A 25,715-nucleotide genomic window follows, 5' to 3' on the forward strand; every position below is an offset into this window, starting at 1 on the left:
GAACTGCAGGGCCGGCAGTGGGCAGGGCCCCCAGGCTGGGCTGGCACCCGTGACTCTGGAGGAGCCTGCCCTGGACTGATGGGGACAGGTGACCCTGACCAGTGCTGGGCAGCCTTCCCGAACCTCACTTTCTTCACTTGCACCAAGGGTGTGAGCTCTTCCCACCTGGCGGGCTTCTCCAGGGCCGTGGGGGCCATGCTCACTGTAGCCTCATGTAAGGACCAGTCAGGCCTGGCAGCCAGCTTCATCCTCCCTCCTTCCCCCTCCCTCCTTCCCCCCCTCCTTCCCCCCCTCCTTCCCCCTCCCTCCTTCCCCCCCCTCCTTCCCCCTCCCTCCTTCCCCCTCCCTCCTTCCCCCCTCCCTCCCCCACTCCTTCCCCCTCCCTCCTTCCCCCTCCCTCCTTCCCTCCCCTTCCTCCTTTTCCTCTCAGGGTCCACTCACCCGCTTCTTCCTGAGGCCCAGCTGGAAACAGATCTTGTAGAAAGGCAGGTTTGGGCCCCTCTGACCCCCCCCCCCCGAGAGCCTCGAGGGGCCCGGGTGCTGTGGCTGCAGCATTCCCGGCGGGGTGAGACCCACCCACAGGGGCCCCAGGGCTCCATGAGGGGGTACAGGGGGCGGGACTCCTGGGCAGCAGCCGGCCTGGCAGGGTGTGGGGAACGGGGTGGGTGAGGGTCTGGGCTGGGACTCCCTAGTAACAAGGTTCCCTGGCAGCCCCCACCCCAGGACAAGCAACCCCTTTCTCTCCAAGTGCAGGAAGGGTGAGATTTTGCCCCTGTCCCACCTCAGCAGGGGGGCAAAGGGAGAGGCAGGGCAGAGGGAGGCTGGGCTGGGGAGACAGGGGGCCTGGGGGGGCCAGCGAAGACTGGGGAGTGTGCCTTCCACTGGCATCCACTGCTCCCCTTCTCAGCCTGGGGAGGGGAATGGGGGTGGGCGCCCACAGAGACAGACCGCCAGCTCCCAGGGAGACCCCAGGCCTCACCTCTGACTCCCAAAGCTGGGGTCCCTGTCCTCGTGCTCCTACGTCCATCCTCAGAGCTGTCACCCCAAAGGCTGCCAGCCAGCCCTGGATCTGGGTGTGACTGTGTGCCCAGCACGGGTGGCTGCCTGGAGCCCGCCCTGCCCTGAGGCACCAGCAGGATAAGGCCGAGTTGTTCCCTGGCCCGGGGCAGGCTGTGGAGGGGAGCGCTGGAGGTGGGTGGGCCGGAGTGCGACTGCGCTGAGGCTGCCCGAACCCACCCTGCTCTGCCCACAGGTGCAGTCCGCGCCAGGCCCTCCCGGATGCAGCCCCACCCCTTCCTCCAAGCCTCCTCTCTCCCGGGCACGGCAGGTCTTGGGCCCACTCCCCCAGGCCCCCTAGCCCACCTGCCTCCCTCGCCAGCTGCTGGGTGGGGCAGCCGCGGGGCTTCTCAGCACTCTGGTCCCGTAATGAGGCCCCTGGGATGGCTGACCCAGGCTGGGGCTTCCCCAGAGGACCTTGGCCTTGGCCTGGCCACAACCCAGTTCTCAGGGGTCCCATGAACATTTCTGAGTTTGGGGCTTGGTGACCCAGACGGTGGGCTGGGGGTGCACCCCATCCCCACGGCTCCTTTCCATAGTGCTCAGCGGCACCTCGGGGCCCTGTTGGCAGAGGTGTGATGGGCAGGTGGGCCGGGGCGTGGACGCAGGCTGGAGGGTCCAGACGCCTCCCTCTGGGCCCAGCAGTCTCCTGGTTTCCCTAAGGCCTTGGAGGGGTCACTGTTTTCCAGGGTCTGAGCAGCTCCTGGAGCATCTTGTGGGTCCTTGGTCTCTGCCACACCCCCAGGTGCCCTGTCCTCGGCTACCCACCTCCCCGAGGCCTGCTCACAGGGGACTTGGGTTATCTCTGGAGGGCCCTGAGCTGAGGGCAGCCCAGCCTGTGCTGGGAGCTGCAGCCAGGCTGCTGGAGAGCCAGAGACTCCTCACAGAGGGCCATCAGAGCTCAGCTCGGTCCCAGGCAGGGACCTGGTGGCTGGCAGATGATGGGTGATGTGCCAGGGGGGCCTCACCTTCTCCTGCTGTCTCCTCCTCGACCACCTCCCTCGGGCCCCTCCCGTGTGACTAACGCTTTGCACAGGCTCCCAAGTGCCCCTCACCTTGTGCCCTCTGAGCAACCGCATGGTATTAGAGCCAAGGCAAAGAGGTCACAGATGGGCCTGGCTGGTGTGCAGGGGGCTCAGGGGCCCCTCCCTCCCAGGACAGAACCCCTCCCCCACCCACGGAGCCACACTGGGGTGGGGGTTGCCAGGGCCTGGGAAGGGGAGGGGCAAGCCTGGAATTAAACGAATAAAAACACAGATGGAATAGGAACGACCAAGCCAAAAGCTGATTCTTGGAAAAAAACTAATGTAGTTTAAAACTGTATCCTAACACTTTGGGAGGCTGAGGCAGGCAGATCACCGGAGGTCAGGAGTTCGAGACCAGCCTGGCCAACGTGGTGAAACCCAGTCTCTACTAAAAGTACAAAAATTAGCCGGGTGTGGTGGTGGGTGCCTGTAATACCAGCTACTCAGGAGGCTGAGGCAGGAGGATCGCTTGAATCCAGGAGGTGGAGCCAAGATTGTGCCATTGCACTCCAGCCTGGGCAACTGTAGGGTCCAGTCCTACAGGGTCCCGTGAGTCCCTCCCTGCTGGTGTGGAGAGGAGAAATTAGAAATAAAGACACAAGACACAGAGACAGAGAAAACAGAGTTTGGGCCCAGGGTCCACTGCTACCAACGCGTGGAGTCCAGCAGTGGCCCGAGTGCCTGGACACTGACTTTTACTGAGCACAAAGCAGGGGGCAGGGCAGGCAGGGTGAGGTCACGGTGGTCAGTGACAGCGTCAGGTAAGTCACGTGTCTTGGAGACAGGGGGCCCAGGACTTTGAAGAAGCCGAGGCGAGGAGAAAACCTGAGGCCTCAGCACTTTTTTCACCCTTGTCAAGAAGTAGCGAGGTCACTAAGATTTATGTCACTATTACTAATTCTTATCTTCTAAGGAAAAGAGGAACCAGGTGCAGAAGCAGAACTTGAAAGCAGCCATGGAGCGTGACCGCTGAAGCACAGTCTCACAGAGAGACAGGTCCCTGGACGTCTGTGGGTCTCCCTGACAGCCGTCAGGCCTGCCACGAGAGCTTGGAGGAGCGGAGTTTTCTCCTCACTCCCGAGGACAGAGATGTCTCGGCCATCTCAGACGTCTCCTCCCCTAGCTGGCTAAGCAGCGGGCGCTTTCCCGGCGCTGACACTGGCACAGCCGAGGCGTCCTCCAGCAGCCCTTATGCGGGCGGGACAGAGGACTCAGAGCATCTTGCCTTAGGGTCACCTCTTTCCCGATGCCACCTCAGTCCCATGCTTCTTGACCTGAGGCTTATTAGTGAGATTAAAGATCATATGAATATAGATGTATATATTTATGTTACATATGAACAGCTGTGTGATTATTTATGATTGTATATAGGAAGAACTCTGTAACTACATCGCTAATTCTATGTTTCTATGAGAGCATGCTGAGGCCTCAGACCCTGCCTCAGCTCCTGCGGGGTTCCCCCCCAACAGGCAACAAGAGCAAAACTCCGCCTCAAAACATAATAGTAATAAATAAATAAAAAGAAAAAATAAGATAAACTTTTAGAATGGTTTTGTATTTACAGGAAAAAACGTGAAGACATTGCAGGGAGAGTCCGTCCCCCGCCCCCGTTTCCCGGGTCACTGGCCAGTGCTGGGGCGTGGAGTCAGCGGGCACCCACCTTTCCCAGATCCGCTTAGTTACCGAGGGTCCCTTTCTCTCCAGGCCACCACGTGACATTCTGTCTCTCACCCGCGGGCTCCCCCTGAGTGACGTTTCTCAGCCTTTCTGGTCTTTGGGGACCCCTGTGGCCTTGAGGGACGCTGCTCTGGTGTTTATGGGCGTCCCTCAATTGAGCTCTGTCTGCTGTGTTTCTCACGCTGAATCTGGTAACAGTTGGAAGAGAACGGGGGCAGGGCTTCCTCCCACTCCTACACGGAGACACCGCCAGCCCCACCTGCACCACCGACGCTGACCTTGGTCACCCGGCTGAGGCTCCTCCACCCCGACCCTGTGCCTCTCCGTCTTCTGGAACTGGCCTCTCTGGATGAAGTCCCTCTGTGCGGCCCCCACCTCCCGGGGGGAATCCACGCACATCTCTGCTCTCCATGGGCGGCCACGGCCCTTCGAGGACATCCGTGTGGACCACAGGTGTTTATGTTACGCTTTGGCTCACATCCTGATGTCACGTCCTGTTCTGTGGCTCAGTCAGACCAGCCTCAGCTCCTGGCAGCTTTTCCATCGGCTTCCGGGTCCTTCTGGCACGTGCCCTCTCTGCAGTGAGTTTTGAGGCCGATACCCACAAAACCATCGCTGCGGTCGGGGGACAACTGTGTCGGTCTCCCGAAAGATTCCCTGAGCCCCTGCTCTTTGCTCCCCCGCCCCCAGGCCACTGCCGTGCCTTCTGTCGCTGGAGACGAGTTTGGTTTCTAGGGCCTGGAGTGCGTGGAACCAGTCGGCGGGCACCGTTCGCCTTCGCCCCGCGCGGTTATTCTGGGACTCGGCAGGCTGCCAGGAGCATCCGTAGTTCCCTGTTTCGTTGCTGGGCAGCGCTGCGCTGTGCAGACACATCACGATTTGCTCCCCTTCCCCTGTGGGTGGACGTGGGGGTGTAAAGCCGCTGCGGGCACACGCGTCGTGCGTGGGCATGGGCTTTTTCTCTTTTGGGTGAATACCCAGGAAGGCAATGGCCAGGTCCTATGACGGTGTAGCTTGATTTTAAAACACTGACAGACTGTTTTCCAGTCCTTTCCAGATAGGCCTTTCTCCTGTGGCCACCCGGGGTCATCGAGAGCGGCAGGGAGCCCCACCAGGGCTCTCGGTCCACGCGAGACTGTGGGGGCAGGAGGGTCTCACTGAAACCCCGGAGCCTGCGGCCAGGCAAAGGAAGACCCGGCGTGCCTGTGGCTGAGACTGTGCAGAGGCTTCATTCTGTTTATTGCAAACACCCAGGCGTGGAGCCTTCCAGCCCCAGGTGTATGGCCCCCCCACTCCAGGACGGCTTCCCGGGAGGCCCCTGCCGCCCCGCTCTCTATGCAGACTCAGCTGCAGGACCACGCAAAGCAGGCAGCTACAGCCTGGGTTCCACGTGGAGCCAGATCGAGTCCCTCCCTGGGTGTGGCCTGAGAGTCCCCTTCCTCCGCCAAGCAGAGAGCGGCGGGCAGTGTGGGGGACGGGGGCTCTCAGCAGGCAGTGCGGGGGCTGGGGAGGACAGGAGGCTTTGAAGCCAGGTGGTCAGGCAGGTGCTGGACGATGGGGTGCTTGATGCGTGCACAGGCCACCTGCCTGTCTGAGCTCAGAGCTGGGCCTGCAGGGCCGGTTGCCAGCGAGCTTCTGCCAGGGTGCCCACCGTCACAGGAGGCTGCACCGAGGCGCCCTCCAGCCTGAGGGAGGGGAGAGCAGAAGAGAAACCACCCTAAAGCCCAGAACCACCTCTGGGGCCAGGGTGGGCACGGTGCCCCCTCTCCCCTGCCAGGCCTGGGGTGGTTCCCCCACCCCGGGTGGGTCACAGGAGAGTGTGGGTATGAGGTGGGAGGGGCTGGGCCCTCTCCTGCAACTCCCAGGTTCCTCTGCAGGGGTACCCCAAGCCTGAATGCTGACCCCTGAGTCAACCCCCCCAGCCCCTGTCCTGCAGCCCCCAGCGGTGGAGTCAGCTCTCCACTCATCCAGGGCCTTCCGCTGGCTCCGGAACAGCAATCCTCAGCCCCCAGCCCCAAATCCTCAGCCCAGCCTTAGAGCACACCCCATTCCTCCTCCCTGTCCCCCACTGGCCCCGTCTCCTGGGCTCACAGCCATTCCCAGATTTGGAGGGCAGGCCTGGGGCCCCATGACTGAGAGGGGACTGTGGTCTGTGGGGCCTGCCTTGAATTCGGAAGGGCCCACCCAACTTCACCATCCAGTGTGGGACTGTCTGGCCCCACAGAGACTCAGACGCCGCAGGAAGTGTGCTCTGTGCTGGCCTCGGGCCCGCCGGCGTGTGGACTGCCTCCTCTTCCTCTGTCTGACATCTGTCTGCCAGGCGGGGCCGACCTCATGCTGCATCTGCCTGAGCGCTCACAGGCCCCGGGCTCTGCACCCCGCGTTGGATGGAGCTCGTCAGCATCCTCTCAGCCAACACGGGTCCGGCCTGAGGATCCCGACAACCCTGAGCCCTTCCCGGGGCAAAGTCCCCTGGAGGACAGAGTCAGGGACCGGCTCTGATCAGCACTGAAGTGCACGGTTGGGCCGGATGGAAAAAACCCGCCTCCCAGTTAATCCACACAAACCTAAGAAGTAAGACAATTTCCTGCAAAACAAAATAGCTTTTCACCAGCATTCCTCTCCAGCCCGCCGCATCCCTCGGGAGACGTTTCAGGAGGAACGAGAGAGAGCGTATCACACAGCAAAGGCCCTGTGTGCACGCGTGTGTCGTGCGTGTGTGCCTGTGTGCACGAGTGTGCCTGAGACTGCCTGTGCGTGTGTGCACACGTGTGCCTATGTATGTGCGCACGTATGCCTGTGAGCACAAATGTGCCCGTGTTCGTGTACGTGTGCATGTGTGCCTGTGTGTGAGCCTGTGTGTGCATGTGTGAGTGTGCCTGTGCGTGTGCCTGTGTGTGCATGTGTGAGCCTGTGTGCATGTGTGAGTGTGGGTGTGCCTGTGCCTGTGCATGTGTGTGCGTGTGTGTGCATGTGTGAGTGTGCGTGTGCAGACACATGTGTGCCTGTGCATGGGTAGCCTGTGTGCACGTGTGTGCCTGTGTGTACACGTGTCTGTGTGTGTGTGTCTGCACGGCATGTGTGTTCCTACGCAGGCCGGCTGTGCACACAGAGGTGGAGACAAGGTTTCAGCCTCCCCGCTACATCCTGGGCAGCTGCTCCTCCCTCACCATGGTGACTATACCCACAGCCACTCCCTCTTTGAGCTCCCACGGCCCCAGGCCACTCCCATTTCTGGCGCCCACCTCAGGGGAGACCCTTCAACTCACTGGGTGACCTTCCCTCCAGGGTGGTGAACCAGGCCTCAAGCCATAGACTGGTTCCGGCCTCTGAGGCTGTGGGGCAGGTGCAGTGGGCGGGAATGGCCCTGGGAGCTGGTGTTGCCCGGCCTGGAGGCCCAGGCCCAGGCTTGGCCCTGCTGGTGATGACAGCCAGAGCTCTGGGTCTGGGCCTGTCTTTGGCCGTGGTTTTTGCTGCCATGTGGCTTCTTCCTGGTTCTTAGGAAAAGCCCCTGGGGCCCAGGCACAGTGGCTCATACCTGTAATCTCAGCTCTTTGGGAGGCCAAGGCAGGCGGATCACCTGAGGTCAGGAGTTCGAGACCAGCCCGGGCAACATGGTAGGACCCACTCTCTTCTAAAAAATACCAAAATCAGCCGGGTGTGGTGGCTCACGCCTGCAGTCCAGCTACTCGGGAGGCTGAGGCAGGAGAATCACTTGAACCGGGAGGCAGAGGTTGTCCTGAGCCGAGATTGCACCACTGCACTCCAGCCTAGGCAAGAGAGCAAGACCCTGTCTTTGTTTTTTTCGAGATGGAGTTTTGCTCTTATTGCCCAGGCTGGAGTCCAATGGTGAGAACTTGGCTCATTGCAACCTCTGCCTCCTGGGTTCAAGCGATTACAGGCATGTGCCACCACGCCCGGCTAATTTTGTATTTTTAGTAGAGATGGGGTTTCACCATGTTGGTCGGGCTAGTCTTGAACTCCTGATCTCAGGTGATCCGCCCTGCCTCTGCCTCCCAAAGTGCTGGGATTACAGGCGTGAGCCAGCACACCCAGTCAAAAGACCCTGCCTTAAAAAATAAAAGTGGATTTGGGGATTGAGTGTCAACACATGAAATCTGGGGACACATTGACACCATAGCACCCCATTTTCAGCAGAGGGGCCCCCAAACGCAGGAAGCTGGATCCTCCCCACACCCCAGGATTAGAGAGGGGCCCCTCAGCCCACCTGTCCCCTGTGCTATGTGGGCCCTGGTGGCCGTCCTGACCCTGTGGGCTGTCCTGCTCGGAGCCCCGAGTCCCCCCTTGCACGCGTGGGGCACGTGGGGTGTCTCTCCAGGAATCTCGGGCCACGGCCAAGGTTCCCATGCCAGGGAGTTATTGGGAAAACAGGCTTCCCTGGGACGGGGGGAGGGGGGCAGGTCCCGGGTCGGAGGGGGTCTCCAGCTCAGCTCTGCACTGCAGGCGTGGCCTCCCATGCTGCCCACTCAGTCCCCAGATGACTCCGCCCCAACCCTCCTCCTTCCTCCTGAAGGGAACAAGCAGAGGCCGTGCTGGAAACCCTCAGGCATCTGGTCCCGGCCCAGCAGGCCCAGCTGGTGGCCAAGATAAAGAGACTGGATCAGGCAGGGCCTGAGGGACAGGGAGTGCTGGGCCCGGCTGAGCGGGGCAGCCCTGGGCTCACCGGCCAGCAGGAGCGCCCACTCCCCTCAGCCAAGGCTCCAGGACCCATTCCCAGCCGCCCTGCATGCTGTTCCCCTGGCAGCCCCGCCCCTGGAGGCCCTTGAGCTCCCTAGGAGCCCGGCCCCCCCATCATCTCTGTGCAGCAGCCCCAGGCCCTGCAGTCCCGGCATGTGACCCCCAGCTCCTCCTGCACGACTCAGGGCCCCGGCTGCCTGATCATGCGCTGGGAAGGGCAGTGTGGAGCAGGAGCGGGCCAGGCAGGGCAGACCCACATCCACCCTCCACGGCCTCACCGGACTCTGGCAGCACCCAGTGGGAGGAGTTTGACCCACATGAGGCAGAGGGGCACGTGGAGCACCAGTTGTGGCCCTGCTGGCGGGTGTCGGGGCGTCACCACGTCCCACTGTGGAGCCGCCTCTGTCCCGCCTCTTGCTGCCCCCTGCTCTCTCCTTTCTTGCCTCCTTTGGATTAAGTTATTGCTTTTTCTTTTTCTTTTTTTTTTTTGGAGGCAGAGTCTTGCTCTACCCCTCAGGCTGGAGTGCAGTGGCGTGATCTCAGCTCACTGCAAGCTCCACCTCCTAGATTTGAGCAATTCTCATACCTCAGCCTCCTGAGTAGCTGGGACTACAGGCGTCCGCCACCACATCTGGCTAATTTTTGTATTTTTAGTAGAGACGGGTTTCACCATGTTGCCCAGGCTGGTCTCGAACTCCTGACCTCAGGTGATCCACCTGCCTTGGCCGCCCAAAGTGCTGGGATTCCAGGCATGAGCCTCCGCACCCGGCCGGACCATCTTTTCTTACTGCATCCTTTCTCTTCCTTGTTATCCTGTTATCTAACGTTTTTAAGCCGTCCTCAGCATCTTAGATGCACAAAACAGTGTCAGTAAGCACACTCCCAGTGTCCTGCAGCCATCACACCCGACCTCTGCCCAAACGAAGCTCTGGGCCCACAAAACACTCACTCCCCGTCCCCTCCCAGCCCCGCCACCCACCTTTCTACGACCTGCCTCTGTGGATTTGGCGACTCTGGGGGCCGTCTGTGAGTGGAACCACACGGGGTGCATCCTTTTGTGTCTGGCCCATTTCACTCTGCACAAAGTCCCGAGGCTCACTCGCTTGTGGCATGTGGCGGGACGTCCTGCTGCCTCAAGGCTGAGTGACACTCGCCGCGTGGAGGGACCTCCTTCTACTCATCTGCTCAGCCATCAGCAAACACCTGGGCTGCGCTGCCCCCGGGCTGCCGGGAGCAGGGGTGCCGGGAACGGGGGTGCCGGGAGCGGGGCTGCCGGGAGCGGGGGTGCCGGGAACGGGGGTGCCGGGAGCGGGGCTGCCGGGAGCGGGGGTGCCGGGAGCGGGGGGTGCCGGGAGCGGGGGTGCCGGGAGCGGGGTGCCGGGAGCGGGGGTGCCGGGAACGGGGGTGCCGGGAGCGGGGCTGCCGGGAGCGGGGGTGCCGGGAACGGGGGTGCCGGGAGCGGGGCTGCCGGGAGCGGGGGAGCCGGGAGCGGGGCTGCCGGGAACGGGGCTGCCGGGAACAGGGGTGCCGGGAGCAGGGGTGCCGGGAGCAGGGGTGCCGGGAGCGGGGCTGCCGGGAGCGGGGGTGCCGGGAACGGGGGTGCCGGGAGCGGGGCTGCCGGGAGCGGGGGAGCCGGGAGCGGGGCTGCCGGGAACGGGGCTGCCGGGAACAGGGGTGCCGGAACAGGGGTGCCGGGAGCGGGGCTGCCGGGAGCGGGGGTGCCGGGAACGGGGCTGCCGGGAGCAGGGGTGCCGGGAGCAGGGGTGCCGGGAGCGGGGCTGCCGGGAGCGGGGTGCCGGGAGCAGGGGTGCCGGGAACAGGGGTGCCGGGAGCGGGGCTGCCGGGAGCGGGGTGCCGGGAGCGGGGGTGCCGGGAGCAGGGGTGCCGGGAGCGGGGCTGCCGGGAGCGGGGTGCCGGGAGCGGGGTGCCGGGAGCGGGGTGCCGGGAGCGGGGCTGCCGGGAGCAGGGGTGCCGGGAGCAGGGGTGCCGGGAGCGGGGCTGCCGGGAGCGGGGGTGCCGGGAACGGGGCTGCCGGGAGCAGGGGTGCCGGGAGCAGGGGTGCCGGGAGCGGGGCTGCCGGGAGCAGGGGTGCCGGGAACAGGGGTGCCGGGAGCGGGGCTGCCGGGAGCGGGGTGCCGGGAGCGGGGGTGCCGGGAGCGGGGGTGCCGGGAGCGGGGCTGCCGGGAGCGGGGTGCCGGGAGCGGGGTGCCGGGAGCGGGGCTGCCGGGAGCAGGGGTGCCGGGAGCAGGGGTGCCGGGAGCAGGGGTGCCGGGAGCGGGGCTGCCGGGAGCGGGGTGCCGGGAGCGGGGGTGCCGGGAGCAGGGGTGCCGGGAGCGGGGCTGCCGGGAGCGGGGTGCCGGGAGCGGGGCTGCCGGGAGCAGGGGTGCCGGGAGCGGGGCTGCCGGGAGCGGGGTGCCGGGAGCGGGGTGCCGGGAGCGGGGCTGCCGGGAGCAGGGGTGCCGGGAGCAGGGGTGCCGGGAGCAGGGGTGCCGGGAGCGGGGCTGCCGGGAGCGGGGTGCCGGGAGCGGGGGTGCCGGGAGCAGGGGTGCCGGGAGCGGGGCTGCCGGGAGCGGGGTGCCGGGAGCGGGGCTGCCGGGAGCAGGGGTGCCGGGAGCGGGGCTGCCGGGAGCAGGGGTGCCGGGAGCAGGGGTGCCGGGAGCGGGGCTGCCGGGAGCGGGGTGCCGGGAGCGGGGCTGCCGGGAGCAGGGGTGCCGGGAGCAGGGGTGCCGGGAGCAGGGGTGCCGGGAGCGGGGCTGCCGGGAGCGGGGTGCCGGGAGCGGGGGTGCCGGGAGCAGGGGTGCCGGGAGCGGGGCTGCCGGGAGCGGGGTGCCGGGAGCGGGGTGCCGGGAGCGGGGCTGCCGGGAGCGGGGCTGCCGGGAGCAGGGGTGCCGGGAGCAGGGGTGCCGGGAGCAGGGGTGTGCAGACAGGGCTTGGAGACTCTGTTAGTTCACACTTTTACAGTTCATTTAGCTGTTAACCTGGAGATTATTGTGTCACTCTTGCCTTATTTTTATTTATTCATTCATTTTTGAGATGGAGTCTGCCTCTGTCGCTCAGGCTGGAGTGCAGTGGCGTGATCTTGGCTCACTGAAACCTCTGCCTCCCGGGTTCAAGGAATTCTCCTGCCTCAGCCTCCCAAGTAGCTGAGACTACAGGCGCACGCCACCACACCCAGGTGATTTTCGTAGTTTTAGTATGGATGGGGTTTCGCCATGTTGGCCAAGATGGTCTCGAACTCCTGACCTCAGATGATCCCCCCGCCTCGGCCCCCCAAAGTGCTGGGATGACAGGCGTGAGGCCCCGAGCCCGGCCTGCCCTGCTCTCCTCGTCAAGCCCGGCTGGCGTCCTGTGCGCCTCAGTGTGGAGTCCACACAGCTGCGGCCCAGCCCCCAGGCCCGGCCTTCCCTTCCCTCCCCAGCCCTCCTGGGCCTCCTCCTGAGATTATGTTCCTCCCGACTGAAGAACATCCTTGAGTGTTTTTTTATTAAGGGTCTGTTGGTGATGAATTTCTGCAGGCTTTGTTTGTTTGAAAAAGTCCTCATTTAGTCTTCATTTCCGGAGCGTGAGCTCCAGCGAGTCGTGTTCGGCACACAGCAATCCGGGCACCAGAATCACACACCTCGATGAGCCCCAGCGCCCTCGTAAGCAAAACAAACCTGATCCCAACGTGGAACGTTCCAGCCGCCCCCCCCACCCCCGCACCTGCCAGCTGCAGGCGGTGCTCCCATCCGTGACACAGAACATTCCAACGTCCCGCCCCTCCAGCTGCAGCCACAGAACATTCTACCCCGCCTCACCGTGTCCCCGCCCCGGACGCAGCAGCCGCAGACCTGATTCCCATCACCGGGGACGAGTCTGGCCTCTTCTAGAACTTTGTAAATGGAATCACGTAGTTTGTGGCCTTTTGTGTCTGTTTTGTGACCCAGCCCCGGACCCAGGTCAGGCCACTCTGAGGTCGGGGCACAGCTGCGTCCAGCTCCCCGCTGCATACTACACACCCTCAGATGACGGCCTGAATGGGGCGGGCCCAGGGCCCAAAAAGACAGAACAGCACCCGGGGAACCCCGCTCTTCCCGCTCCGCCCGGGGGCTCCGCAGCCTGACCCCAGGAAAGCAGCGTGGGCTCAGGCACTGGGCATCCCTGGCAGGTCTTCCACAATCTGTGCCTCCGTTTCCTAGTCTGGGGCACTGGGGTAGATATCCAGGAGCCGCCTGGTCGCCCCAGGTCTGTGCAGTTCAAAGAGGAGCTGGGCCCAGCCCCCTCCTGCGCCTGTGGACAGCCTGGCCCAGGCTTGCAAGCTCCATCCCCACCTGCCCAGCCTCTCCAGGTCAAGAGGGAGAAGGTGGCCTTTGGAGTCTCTCTTAGGTTGTCAGGGCGGGGCGGGGCTCCTTGCTCAAGCTCAGCCTCCCCAGGCCACTCCTCTTTTGGCCTGGATCCCTGCCTGGACCCCTGCCTGACCCCATGCAGCAGCCATCCCCTGCTGCAGCCAGGCATCAGGTAAGGGTGGCCCAGGCCCCAGGCTGTGAAGGCCCAGGTCCTAGCCCTGCACAGCGAGTCTCGCACATGGGGACACCGTGGCCCAGCAGGAGGAGAGGTGAGGGGAAGGGCTGAGGCGGTAGAGAGTGAGGCCATTGCTCTGGGGACCCTGTGTCTGACCCCCACCCCAGGGTGGAGTGAACCTTCCTTGACATGTTCAGGAAGGAACATCAACAGGCCCTTTCTGCCAAAAGACAGCCACCGTCACCTTCAGCCTTCCCGGGGTCAAATCCAATACATGCCAGGCCGTGGTCCAGGACTCCTGACACCCAGGCTTGTGTCCTCATGACCATGCAGTATAGAAAGTCTCTCAATCCAGGAGAGAGATCCAAGATGGCTGATCACTAGCAGCTCGGGATTGTAGCTCCCAGTGAAAGCGCAGAGAACGAGAGGACGCCACACTTTCAGACGAATTTTTGTTGCTCACGGACCAGGAGATTCCCAGCGGAGGAGCCCCACGGGTCGCCGGCATGATTCTTGTGGCCGGCGTGGCGGTTTTGCCGGCGCCTTGGCGTGGCAGTTCTTGGTGCAGAGTGAGCAGGACTGGGTCCCCTTTTGGCCGATGTTGTTTGGAGCTCCGGGAAGGCAGAGTCGCCTATTCAGCTGATTGAAGGACGGACTCGGGAAGGGAGACAGACCGGAGATTCCCGGGCAGAAAAGCACCATCAATCTTAACACCGCTGTTTTGGTCAGCACAGTGGATTGCTCAGATTTCGGCGCTGGGAATCAACAAGTTGGACGTCTGCTTAGAGACCTAGTTAGAAAGTCGGTAATTACAAAGACAACAGGTGGATGAACTTACAATGATGGGAAGAAACCAGCATAAAAAGGCTGAGAATACCCAAGATCAGAACGCCTCTCCCGCTACAGGGGATCACAGTTCCTCATCAGCAATGGAACAAGGCCTGATGGAGAATGAGTGTGTTCCATTAACAGAAGTAGGCTTCAGAAGGTGGGTGATAAGAAACTTCTGTGAATTAAAAGAACTTGTTCTAACCCAATGCAAAGAAACTAAGAACCTTGAAAAAAGGTTTGACGAAATGCTAACGAGAATAGACAATTGAGAGAGGAATATAAGTGAATTGATGGAGCTGAAAAACACAACACGAGAACTTCGCGAAGTATGCACAAGTTTAAACAGTCGAATTGATCAAGCAGAAGAAAGGATATCAGAGGTCGAAGACCAACTTAATGAAATAAAACGAGAAGACAAGATTAGAGAAAAAAGGATGAAAAGGAATGAGCAAAGTCTCCAAGAAATATGGGACTATGTGAAAAGACCTAATCTACGTTTGATAGGTGTACCTGAATGTGATGAAGAGAATGAATCCAAGTTGGAAAATATTCTTCAGGATATTATCCAGGAAAACTTTCCCAACCTGGCAAGGCAGAACAATATTCAACTCCAGGTAATACAGAGAACACCACAAAGATATTCTTCAAGAAGACCAACCCCAAGGCACATAATCACCAGATTTATTAGGGTTGAAATGAAGGAGAAAATACTAAGGGCAGCCAGAGAGAAAGGTCAGGTTACCCACAAAGGGAAACCTATCAGACTTACAGCAGATCTCTCAGCAGAAACCCTACAAGCCAGAAAAGAGTGGGGGCCAATATTCAACATCATTAAAGAAAAGAACTTTCAACCCAGAATTTCATATCCAGCCAAACTAAGCTTCATAAGTGAAGGAAAAATAAAATCCTTTGCGAACAGGCAAGTACTCAGAGATTTCATCACCACCAGGCCTGCTTTACAAGAGCTTCTGAAAGAGGCACTATACATAGAAAAGAACAGCCAGTACCAGCCACTCCAAAAACATACCAAATGGTAAAGAGCATCAACACAATGAAGAATCTGCATTAACTAATGGGCAAACAACCAGCTAGCATCAAAATGGCAGGATCAAATTCACGCATAACAATATTAACCCTAAAGGTAAATGGAGTAAAGGCCCCAATCAAAAGACACAGACTGGCAAATTGGTTAAAAAGCCAAAACCCATCAGTGTGCTGTATCCAGGAAACCCATCTCACATGCAAGGATACACAAAGACTCAAAATAAAGGGATGGAGGAAGATTTACCAAGCAAATGGAGAGCAAAAAAAAGCAGGAGTTGCAATTCTCACCTCTGATAAAATAGACTTTAAAGCAACAAAGATCAAACGAGGCAAAGAAGGACATTACATAATGGTAAAAGGATCAATGCAGCAAGAAGAGCTAACGATCCTAAATATATATGCACCTAATACAGGAGCACCCAGATACATAAGACAAGTTCTTAATGACTTATAAAGAGACCCGGACTCCCGCACAATAATAGTGGGAGACTGTAACATCACATTGTCAATATTAGACTGATCAATGAGACAGAAAATTAGCAAGGATATCCAGGACTTGAACTCAGACCCAGGACAAGTAAACTTAATAAACATTTATAGAACTCTCCACTTCAAATACACAAAACATTTATCAGTACCACATCACACCTATTCCAAAAGTGACTACATAATTGGAAGTAAATCACTCCTCAGTAATCGCATAGCATTTCATAGGTTTAAATGAAATATTGGTTGGCTGCTTGTTTGTTATTTTCTTCCCTAATTCCTTCCTGTCTTCATTGTTAAGCACAATTATTGGCATAAAAGAGGTTTTTAATACCTATTTTTAGACTGCATTCTAGCCTGGGCAATAAAGCAATACTCCCGTTCTCTCTCCCTCTTTCTCTTCCTTTTTCTTCCTCTTCTTCATTTTTTTTTCTTTCTCTCTTTCTTTCTTCCTTTTTTTTTTCTTCTTTAAAAAAACAATCTGTAATTCTGGGAAACCTAGATACAGTGTTTAGTATTTAAAAAAAAAAGGAAAGTCTCTCAATCCAGACACAACCAAACCTCAGTCTCCTCATCCAGGGCACAAGAACAAGACAGTAAAAAAGCATCAACCACCCCTCCACCCATCCATTTATCCACTCATCTATCCATCCATCCACCTGCTTATCCATCCATCCATCCATCCATCCACCCACCCACCCATTTATTCACTCATCTATCCATCTACCTGCCCATCATCCAACCACCCATTCATTCATTCATCCATCCACCCATCATTCAGCTGCTTTCTCTGTGCCAGGCGCCATGTTGGAACGTGGGATGGAGTGATGGACACAGCAGGCCTGTACCTGGCCTTGCGGGGGTTGCGTGCTGTGGAGTCAGACACACAGAGAAAGTTGAACTGTGGCTGCAGTAAGCACCACAGATGTCGTTGAGCTGATCTTGGGGATCCACCTTGTTGGGGTCATCAGGGCAGGGAGGGGTTCCAGGATGTCTGCTGTCTCTGCCCGTCCTCCAATTTCAGAATCTGCTTGGATCCTACACGGCCTGCCCGGCAGAGGTGCACACGCTGGTAGAAGGCTTCTCAGCAGGGCCAGGCTCCTGAGCAGCAGGGTACTCCTGGTGGTGAAAGCTGGGCACCCATTGTGCCCTTCTGATTCCTGCCACTGGTCCTTTACATGTGCATAGCCATGTGCACACACACTCACGCATGTGCAAATGTGTACAGACCGGCACATGCCTGCACATGCGACGACTTGGGGGCCCCTGGATGCTCTCTGCTCTCTAGCAAGGCCAGAGACCACTAGGGTCCATGGCTGCCCTGGGCAGTGCCCTGCTCTTCCTGCCTGGAGGACAGTGGGGGCCAAGATGGACGCAGACATGGGAGGACTGAGCGGTTGCTCTGGCTGGCCGCTGGGGCTGGGCTTCCAAATGCAGCCATGTGTACAGTCAGGGTTGGGGGGCTCAGGCTGGCAGTGGGGTTCTGGGTTGTGGCCTCAGACCCCCTGTGTCTCTGTGCCCAGCAGGCTCCAGTCTGCAGCCGCGTGTCCCTACATCCCCTCTTCCAGGCCTGGGGCATCTGCATCAGGGCCTCCTCCTGCTCTGGGGCCCTGGGAGCTCCAGGTGAGCTTGCCTGACAGCGCGGCCACTGCTTGGGACACCTCAGGGGCCGAGTGTTCCCGGGGCAAGCTCCAGCCCGGCTGCACCTGCTGCAGCAGCCCCGAGTGCCGGCCAGGGCGCAGAAGGGTCTGCGACTCATACAGCCGAGGGCCCAAGGGCAGGGATGGAGGAGCAGAGGACGTGGCCCACAGGAGCTGCCCTGCCAACAGCCCGCAACCATGTGCAAAGACTCGCACGAACACACATGTGCACACTCTCATTGACACACACACACAGGCTAGAGAGAGCCGGCTGGGCGGCCGTGGGGTGCCAGGGAAGGAGCTGGCTTGGCCTTGCAGGGTCAGTGGTCTCCTTGTCCCTGTCCCCCTGCCCAGCCAAGGTCACAGTGGTCACACTCTGGGGCTCGGGGCTTGGTGCATTTATTCAGGTTTGAGAGCGGAGGAGGGCAGAGCTGGTGAAGCTGTGAGGCAGGGCTGGGTGCGGCAGGGCTGGGTGCGGCAGGGCTGGGTGCGGCAGGAGCTGCTTCGTGCTTCGACAGCCACTGGCCTGGGATGACAAGCCTGGTGCGGGAGGTGGATAGGGACGGAGGACAAAAGGAGAGCGGGGGACAGAGCCCAGGACGAAGCCGGGGCGTGCAAAGGAGGGGACAGGTGGCTTCAGGCAAGGAGCGATAGGGAGAAAGGGGACCAGCAGTGGGATTAGGGGAAGGGGCTGGGGTGGGGGAGGCCGGGAAGGGGCAGAGGACGTGGCCCACGGGGGCTGTCCTGCCAACAGCCCTGGGTCCTCAGGAAGCCCCTCACCTGGCCCTACCTTTCCCCATGGGCCCTCAGACTCACTGCAGACCCAGGAGGCCTGGCATAGTGAGCATGCAGGTGTGTGCAGGACTGTGCCGATGTGTGCAGATGCGTGCAGAAGCGTGCAGGTGCGTGCAGGAGCGTACAGGTGCATGCCAGTGTGTGCTGGTGTGTGCAGGAGTGTGCAGGTGCATACAGGACTGTGCAGGTGCATGCTGGTGTGTGCAGGTGTGTGCAGGTGCATGCAGGTGTGTGCAGAAGTGTACAGGTGCATGTCAGTGTGTGCAGAAGCGTACAGGTGTGTGTAGGAGCCTGCAGGTGTGTACAGGTGTGTGCCAGTGTGTGCAGGAGCATGCAGTGTGTGCAGGTGTGTGCAGGTGCGTGCAGGTGTGTGCAGGAGCATGCAGTGTGTGCAGGTGTGTGCGGGTGTGTGCAGAAGCATACGGGTGCATGCCGGTGTGTGCAGGAGACTGCAGGTGTGTGCAGGAGTGTGCAGTGTGTGCAGGTGTGTGCAGGTGCGTGCAGGTGCGTGCCGGTGTGTTCAGAAGCCTGCAGGTGCGTGCAGGTGTGTGCCGGTGTGTGCAGGAGCATGCAGTGTGTGCAGGTGTGTGCAGGTGCGTGCAGGTGTGTGCAGGAGCATGCAGGTGCGTGCAGGTGTGTGCAGGAGCGTGCAGGTGTGTGCAGGAGCCTGCAGGTGTGTGCAGGTGTGGGCAGGAGCATGCAGGTGTGTGCAGAAGCGTACGGGTGCATGCCAGTGTGTGCAGGAGCCTGCAGGTGTGGGCAGGAGCGTGCAGGTGTGTGTAGGTGTGTACACACCAGCACTGGTGCCTTGCGTGAGTATACCGCATGTGTGCAAGTATGACTGCCTGTGTGTCTAAGTCGGTGTTTACATGTGCAGGCATGTGCCGGTCTGTACACATTTACACATGCGTGTGTGTGCACGTGGCTATGCACATGTAAAGGACCAGAGGCAGGAATCGGAAGGGCACGATGGGCAACGCTCCTGGAAGAGGGGGTGCTCGGGGCTGTCCTTGCCCTTCTGCAAGAAGAGTCAGGCCTTGGGAGCCGAGGCTCTCTGAGTGGCCAGGCTGGGGCGGCCACCCGGGGCAGGCTGCTAGGCCCAGGACACCACCTGGGATGAGTCCAAGCTCTTTGTGAGCAGGGCTGGGTGAGGGAAGGAGGTGGCTAAGATAGGGGACCCAGGGTGGGAGGAGGTGGCTCAGAGCCTGGGTTGAGGGCAGGGACCCAGGAGCCTTGAGACCCCTGAGCACAGGCTGAGGGAGCGCCATGGGCAGACACCAGGTCCAGCCCCTCTAGGGTCAACCAGACTCATTCTGGCAGGCCCGGTGCCCACTGCCCAGCCTGCCTGCGGGTGAGCCCTTTACCAGTTACATCTGGGAAGACGATGTTGCCGTCCGAGAGGCCCTGAGCTCTGCCCAGGCAGATGAACTGGTCCAGCGTCCCGGGAGGCAGGAACCAGCTCCTGCCTGCAGCCCAGAGAGCCCACCACGGGTCTGTGCACTTGGCAGGGGGTGGGCGGCCAGGGTGGGTAGGGGGAGATTAAGCTATCTGTACCCCTAAGTCGCTCCAGGCCGGGTGGGGAGGCAGGGATGGGACCCCCAGGAAGGAGGGGCCTCCAGGGTCACACACAGGCCCGGGGCGGGGCGGGGGCTCACCCAGCAGGCTGATCCTGAGGACGCCCAGGCTGCCGTGTGTCTGCGGGACAGCATCATGCGAAATGGGTGTAGTCGCTATTCACCACCCGGGTCTCCTCTCTGTCCGCCCCAGGCTCTGAGGGGACACAGACGTCACGTCCCTGTGGGCTGGCGCCCCGTCCCTCCCTGCTGTGACCCGCTCACCCCCGCCGTGGTCCACAGTGAACAGCCCGGGCTGTGCGGCCGGAATCAGCACATAAGACCATGTGCCACAGCGCTGGCCTCTGTGGGAGGGGACGGGCGGAGGCGAAAGTGTCCGGAAGCTGGCAGGTCCATGCCAAGGTGGGACCCCAGAAGATTTCGGCTGCACATTCAGAGGGACCCGCGGCGGGAGTGGCCAAGCGTCATGAGTGGAGGTGGCAGGCGGGTCTGCACTGGGTCGTCTTCTGCTGGAGGTTGGGGGCCTGCCCGGGAGCAGGGCCGGTCCTGACTCTCTGGGAAGCACCCCCGGGCCCGCTCAGCCACCTCTCCCTGCACCTGGTTTCCTTGGAAGCTCTGCGTCGGGGATGGGAGTGGCGGCGGGGGGGGTTGGGGTCTGGCCCTGAAGGACTTTCAGCAAGGACAGCCACAGCCACAGGCCACACAGTGGCCTCATCCTGGCAGCTGCCGGGCCCGCAGGGACAGCGAGAAGGAAGTGGCTATGGGCAGGGTGACCCAGAGACCTACCTCTTTATGTGTGTACCTGGCAGGTGCCACTCCCAAGGGACACGCCCCCTGCCTCCCTCCTCAGGACTGGCAAGAGAGGTGGTGCCCAGGGCAGGCCTGAGGTGGGCTGGGCGGGGCGGGCTCTCCTCAGGTCCCACCCACCCACCTGGGGTCTCTTGGGTTCCAGTCAGGCAGGGTAGGAGGGCCTCCTCAGGGCCACCTCCCACCTCGTCTTCTCATTCCTGAGGCCCTGCACCCCGCTGGCCCCCTTCCAAGTGCTCATGCCGGGGGTTGAGATGCCCAGGCAGCCCGCTCCGGCCTCCCTCCCTGTCCCGGAATGTTGTGTCCCAGGCAGAGAGCGTGACCTGCCGCAGCCCTAAGGCACAGGACCCAGCTGCGGCCTAGGCCGGGCATTCCTCCTGCAGGGCCTGGGCCTGCCTGACCCCACCCGGCCCCTCACATGCCTGACCCGCAGTGTGGGCCTGGCCCTGAGCAAAAACACAACCAGGAAGGGGCCTGCGGCCAGGAGGGCAGAGGGGGAGGTGGCCGGAGCAGGGGGAGGTGGGGGCCTGCAGAGCCTCCCGGCACTCGGGTGAGGATGGCTGGGGCATTGCAAAGGTAGCCTCTGCCCAGAGGGAGGGGCAGGGCTGGGAAGCCCCATTAATGAGAGTGTGACCCCATGCAGGTCCTGCCTGAAAGGGAGGGCTGGCAGGCGGGGCGCAGAGGCTCACGCCTATAATCCCAGCACTTCGGGAGGCGGAGGAGGGAAGATCGCTTGAGCCCAGGAGTTTGAGACCACCCTGGACCATGTAGTGAGACTCCATTTCTACAAAAAATTTTAAAATTAGCTGAGTGTGATGGTGTATGCCTGTGGTCCCTACTACTTGAGAGGCTGAGGTGGGAGGAATGCTTTATCTCAGGAGTTTGAGGCTGCAGTGAGCTATGATCGTGCCACTGCACCCCAGGCTGGGCAACAGAGTGAGATTTCATCTCTAAAAATATAAAAATAAAATTTAAAAAGAGGGCTGGCAGGGAGGGCATTGGCAGACTTGGGGCTTCTAGCTGTCCTGGCACCTCTTGAACTATGGGGCTAGGGAGTGGAGTCCCCTTCCTGACCTCTCCTCCCACCCCCGCAGGCAGCTGAAGCCTGTGGGCACTGGGCTCCATGTTATAAAGTCACCAAGGCCCAGCCAGGTGCCTCCCACTCACAGTGCGCCTGTCCCGTGAGCCCCGCCAGGGCCACCTCCTCCCACCCCAGACTCCCTGCCTGGCTGCCTCCTCCCGTCAGGTCCCCATCCTGGCCGCCTCCTCCCCACCCCGGGGTCCCTGTCCTGGCCACCTGCTGGGAATACCACGGACCCCTTGGCGGTGACTGAGAACCCCAAGCTTCTGGAAGAATTGGCAAAACCCGAGCTATCTGAAATAAGAAGAAATTGTTGATTTTTCTTTTTTTTTTTGGAGACGGAGTTTTGCTCTTGTTACCCAGGCTGGAGTGCAATGGCGTGATCTCGGCTCACCGCAACCTCCACCTCCTGGGTTCAGGCAATTCTCCTGCCTCAGCCTCCCGAGTAGCTGGGACTACAGGCACGCACCACCATGCCCAGCTAATTTTTTGTATTTTTAGTAGAGACGGGGTTTCACCATGTTGAGCAGGATGGTCTCGATCTCTTGACCTCGTGATCCACCCGCCTCGGCCTCCCAAAGTGCTGGGATTACAGGCGTGAGCCACCGCGCCCGGCCGAAATTGTTGATTTTTAACCTGTAAGTCCCCTGAGAATGTGGTTTCCCCGAAATGCGTTATTTGCTTAGTGATGCTTGTTAGTCTATCGATTACATTTGAGAAAATGAAGAAAAATGTGAAATGCTGAGACGTGACTTGCGACTTTGGCTCTGCGGAACTGTTCTGTAAAAACAGGAACTCACCACACAGCTTGACCGCGGAGAGAGATGACGGCGTGTCAGCGGCTTCTCATCGCAGAGCCTATACGCGGACGTGTGATGGAGAGGCTCGTTACCCGGATTCCCTTCCCAGGACGGGCATAGCGATTAGGGCCCTGGAAAGGTGATGCGACCCTTACGGAGAGCCTATCAACGGACGCGCGAGGGGCGCCTGTCGCTGGTGGAGGTAAGGATGTAAGTCTTTCTTCTCCCCCTGCTCCTCCAGGCCTGCGCGGAGGCCCCTCCCCTGCAGTGTCTGTGGTCAGGCTGGTTGTCCCGTGTCAGATCCTGTTCCCCCTGCAGCTGTGAGCCCACTGTGTTCTTGCTGATAATCCTAAGTTTATATTTAACCTCTCTTCTTGCTAAGGTGTGTGATTTCCATGCTGACACACAGAAAGTTATCTTTGCATGTTCTGCTTTTATATTACCACGTTGGGATTTTTGTGGAGCAGTTTTTGCAAATGTTTTCTTTTTGTATAATTATCACTGGAACTCTGTGCAACCTCGCTCCCCCTCCCCTGTTGAAAGAGCATAACAAAAACTGAGGTTTTCAGGGGAACGTCAGGCACCCACCGAGCGGCTTCATGTGGCGTCTCCCCCGGGCCCAGCTTTGAAGAAAATTGCTTCTTTGTCTTTTTTTTTCCTTTTCACCAACCACTGGATCACTCTGAGAGATCTTGAATCCAGGTTGATATATTGGGAACAAGTCTCACCAACAGCCACCTCCTCCCACCCCAGATTCCCTGTCCTGGCCGCCTCCTCCCCTCACCCAGCCGTGCTCACAAGGGGCTTGGACTCATCCCAGGAGTGCCCTGGGCCTCGGCAGCCTGCCCTGGGTGGCAGCCCCAGCCTGGCCACTCAGAGAGCCTGGCCCCGGGGACTTGAGGGCTCCAGGGCTGGGCTCCGTCCCAGGCCTCGCCGCCCGCGTGGAAGGGCCGCTTGCTGTGCCTGTCTCACCAGCTCAGGTCCGGGTTTCGGGAGGTTGGCCCAGGAAAAGAAAAGTTGAAAGGAACGTGTTCATTCCCCGGAGCCCCCCAGAGGAGCCTTCGACTCTCCAGCACCCCCTCGCCCAAGCCAGCCAGGGAGCCCCTGTCAGCAGCCCCAGGATCCTGCTCTGGGCTCAGCGGGCACCCTTCCCGGAGTCCGGCTCATCGCAGGGCACTGGGCAGATGTGGGATCACAGCACACACCGTGCAGAGGACGGTCCCTGCCACGCGCCCCAACCACGCAGGGCCCTGCGGGAGACAGGGCCTTCCCGGGCCAGCTCGAGCCCCACAGAGACCCCAGAGCAGCAGAGGTCGGGTGGGCCGATCCTCGACACAGAGGAGGGTCCCTGGGCTCTAGGCAGGGCCCCAGGCCCCACGCTCCCTTCCCAGACCCAGTCCTGCCGCCCCAGAGTCCTGCGTGTGCCTGCGGGGAGCCACCTCCGTGCCCCCCACGCCCCCTTCGGGAGCCCCCTGGGCGGGACAACGTGATCGGTGGAGGGAGGGCAGGTGACCTCCGCGGCGCTCTCCGGCCCAGCAGGTGCATTTCCCGGGCTGGCCGGGGCGCTGGGGCGGCCTGCGGGGCGCGGGCTTGGGGGCACCTGCTGGGCGCCCGGGGTGGTCCCGGATGGGCGCGGCGGCCCCCGCCTGGGAGCCTGGTGCCCAGGGAGGAGCCGCCGCGCGTCCCTGAGAGGCGGGAGGGAAACCGCCGCTTCCGCTCGGTCCCCGGACCCCCAGCCCACCCTGGGGGCCGGTCCCCGCGGCCTCCCCCACCGGCCCCGCCCGTCCGGTCCTCTTCCCTCTGCTCCGCTCCCCCCTTCACCTCTGCCTCCCCCACAGCGAGAACAGGCTTCCCCCACTGCTGCTGCCTGTTCCGGGGAACGCCCGACCTGTCCCGGGCTCACCCTCCCCTCCCGGGACAAACAGCTTTTCACAGACGTGGTCCTGGGCGCTGGGAGGCCCCCTGGGGCGTGGCGCGAGGGGAGGAGGGTGCCCGCCCCGCATGCAGGAGCCCTGGCCCACCTGTCCCTCTGAGCAGCTGCGTGCGCGGGGAGGGGAGCGCGCAGACCGGACTGCCTGGCCCTGAGCGTGGGACCCGGGCGCCGCGGGCAACACGGCCGTCTCACGTCCAGGCAAGACGGGGGGGGGGGCCCCAGAACAGTCCTGGGCTCCTGACCCCACAGGTGTTTTTCTTCTTTTTTTTTAAAGATCCTTTTAATTGAGACGGAGTGTCACCCTGTCGCCCAGGCTGGAGGGCAGTGGCGCGATCTCGGCTCACTGCAACCTCCACCTCCCGGGTTCAAGCGATTCTCCTGCCTCAGCCTCCCGAGTAGCTGGGACCACAGGCGCCCACCACCACGCTCGACTAATTTTTTTGTATTTTTAGTAGAGATGAATGTAGGGTCCAGCCCTGCGGGGTCCCGTGAGCCCCTCTCTGCTGGTATGGGGATGAGAAACTCAGAAATAAAACACACAGACACAGAGAAAGAGATAAGAGAGTTTGGGCCCAGGGTCCACTGCTACCAACGCGTGGAGTCCGGCAGTGGCCCGAGTGCCTGGACACTGACTTTTACTGAGCACAAAGCAGGGGGCAGGGCAGGCAGGGTGAGGTCACGGTGGTCAGTGACAGCGTCAGGTAAGTCACGTGTCTTGGAGACAGGGGGCCCAGGACTTTGAAGAAGCCGAGGCGAGGAGAAAACCTGAGGCCTCAGCACTTTTTTCACCCTTGTCAAGAAGTAGCGAGGTCACTAAGATTTATGTCACTATTACTAATTCTTATCTTCTAAGGAAAAGAGGAAGCAGGTGCAGAAGCAGAACTTGAAAGTAGCCATGGAGCGTGACCACTGAAGCACAGCCTCACAGAGAGACAGGTCCCTGGACGTCTGTGGGTCTCCCTGACAGCCGTCAGGACTGCCACGAGAGCTTGGAGGAGCGGAGTTTTCTCCTCACTCCCGAGGACGGAGATGTCTCGGCCATCTCAGACGTCTCCTTCCCTAGCTGGCTAAGCAGCGGGCGCTTTCCCGGCGCTGACACTGGCACAGCCGAGGCGTCCTCCAGCAGCCCTTACGCGGGTGGGACAGAGGACTCAGAGCATCTTGCCTTAGGGTCACCTCTTTCCCGATGCCACCTCAGTCCCATGCTTCTTGACCTGAGGCTTATTAGTGAGATTAAAGATCATATGAATATAGATGTATATATTTATGTTACATATGAACAGCCGTGTGATTATTTATGATTGTATATAGGAAGAACTCTGTAACTACATCTCTAATTCATTTCTAATTCTATGTTTGTAGAGAACATGCTCAGGCCTCAGACACTTACCTCAGCTCTTTCAGGGTATCCCCCCCACAGATGGGGCTTCACCAAGTTGGCCAGGCTGGTTTCAAACTCCTGACCCCAAGTAATCGGCCCACCTTGTCCTCCCAAAGTGCTAGAATTACAGGTGTGAGCCAGCACACCCGACCATTTCTGTGTGTGAATGTATATACATATGCCTTTGTGTGCGTATGTGTGTATGTGTGTATATATATATATTTCTTTTTTTGAGTCAGTCTCGCTCTGTCGCCCAGGCTGGAGTGTAGCGGCATGATCCCAGATCACTGCAACCTCTGCCTCCTGGGTTCAAGCGATTCTCCTGCCTCACCCTCCGAAGTAGCTGGGATTACAGGCACCTGCCACCACGTCCAGCTAATTTTTGTA

General features: G+C 60.5%; 1 protein-coding gene and 3 long non-coding RNA genes across 4 annotated transcripts; 1 reads left to right on the forward strand and 3 right to left on the reverse strand.

The window, feature by feature from the left end:
• Positions 1-3,577: 3,577 nt before the first annotated feature.
• On the reverse strand, positions 3,578-5,187 carry LOC135270541 (uncharacterized). Its single transcript, XR_010338698.1, has 3 exons — positions 4,462-5,187; positions 4,037-4,373; positions 3,578-3,946 (listed from the first exon to the last, which is right to left on the reverse strand). It is a non-coding gene; the product is annotated as an uncharacterized LOC135270541 (long non-coding RNA).
• Positions 5,188-11,917: 6,730 nt separating this feature from the next.
• LOC135270540 (uncharacterized) lies at positions 11,918-16,155 on the reverse strand. Its single transcript, XR_010338696.1, has 2 exons — positions 15,652-16,155; positions 11,918-13,746 (listed from the first exon to the last, which is right to left on the reverse strand). It is a non-coding gene; the product is annotated as an uncharacterized LOC135270540 (long non-coding RNA).
• Positions 16,156-18,493: 2,338 nt separating this feature from the next.
• LCN12 (lipocalin 12) lies at positions 18,494-20,383 on the reverse strand. The gene is given in 8 exon segments (XM_012445100.3): positions 18,494-19,010; positions 19,012-19,111; positions 19,114-19,218; positions 19,408-19,437; positions 19,440-19,463; positions 19,466-19,522; positions 19,591-19,902; positions 19,987-20,383. Coding segments are annotated over 8 exon segments (777 nt in total). The 5' UTR covers positions 20,042-20,383; the 3' UTR covers positions 18,494-18,916.
• A 1,354-nt stretch (positions 20,384-21,737) lies between these two features.
• On the forward strand, positions 21,738-25,227 carry LOC105712252 (uncharacterized). The gene is made up of 2 exons (XR_001106276.2): positions 21,738-22,216; positions 24,801-25,227. It is a non-coding gene; the product is annotated as an uncharacterized LOC105712252 (long non-coding RNA).
• Positions 25,228-25,715: the final 488 nt, after the last annotated feature.

This window comes from Aotus nancymaae, unplaced genomic scaffold, assembly GCF_030222135.1.
Source record: "Aotus nancymaae isolate 86718 unplaced genomic scaffold, 86718_ANA_hifiasm-v0.15.2.pri h1tg000063l, whole genome shotgun sequence".
Lineage (NCBI taxonomy): Eukaryota > Metazoa > Chordata > Mammalia > Primates > Aotidae > Aotus > Aotus nancymaae.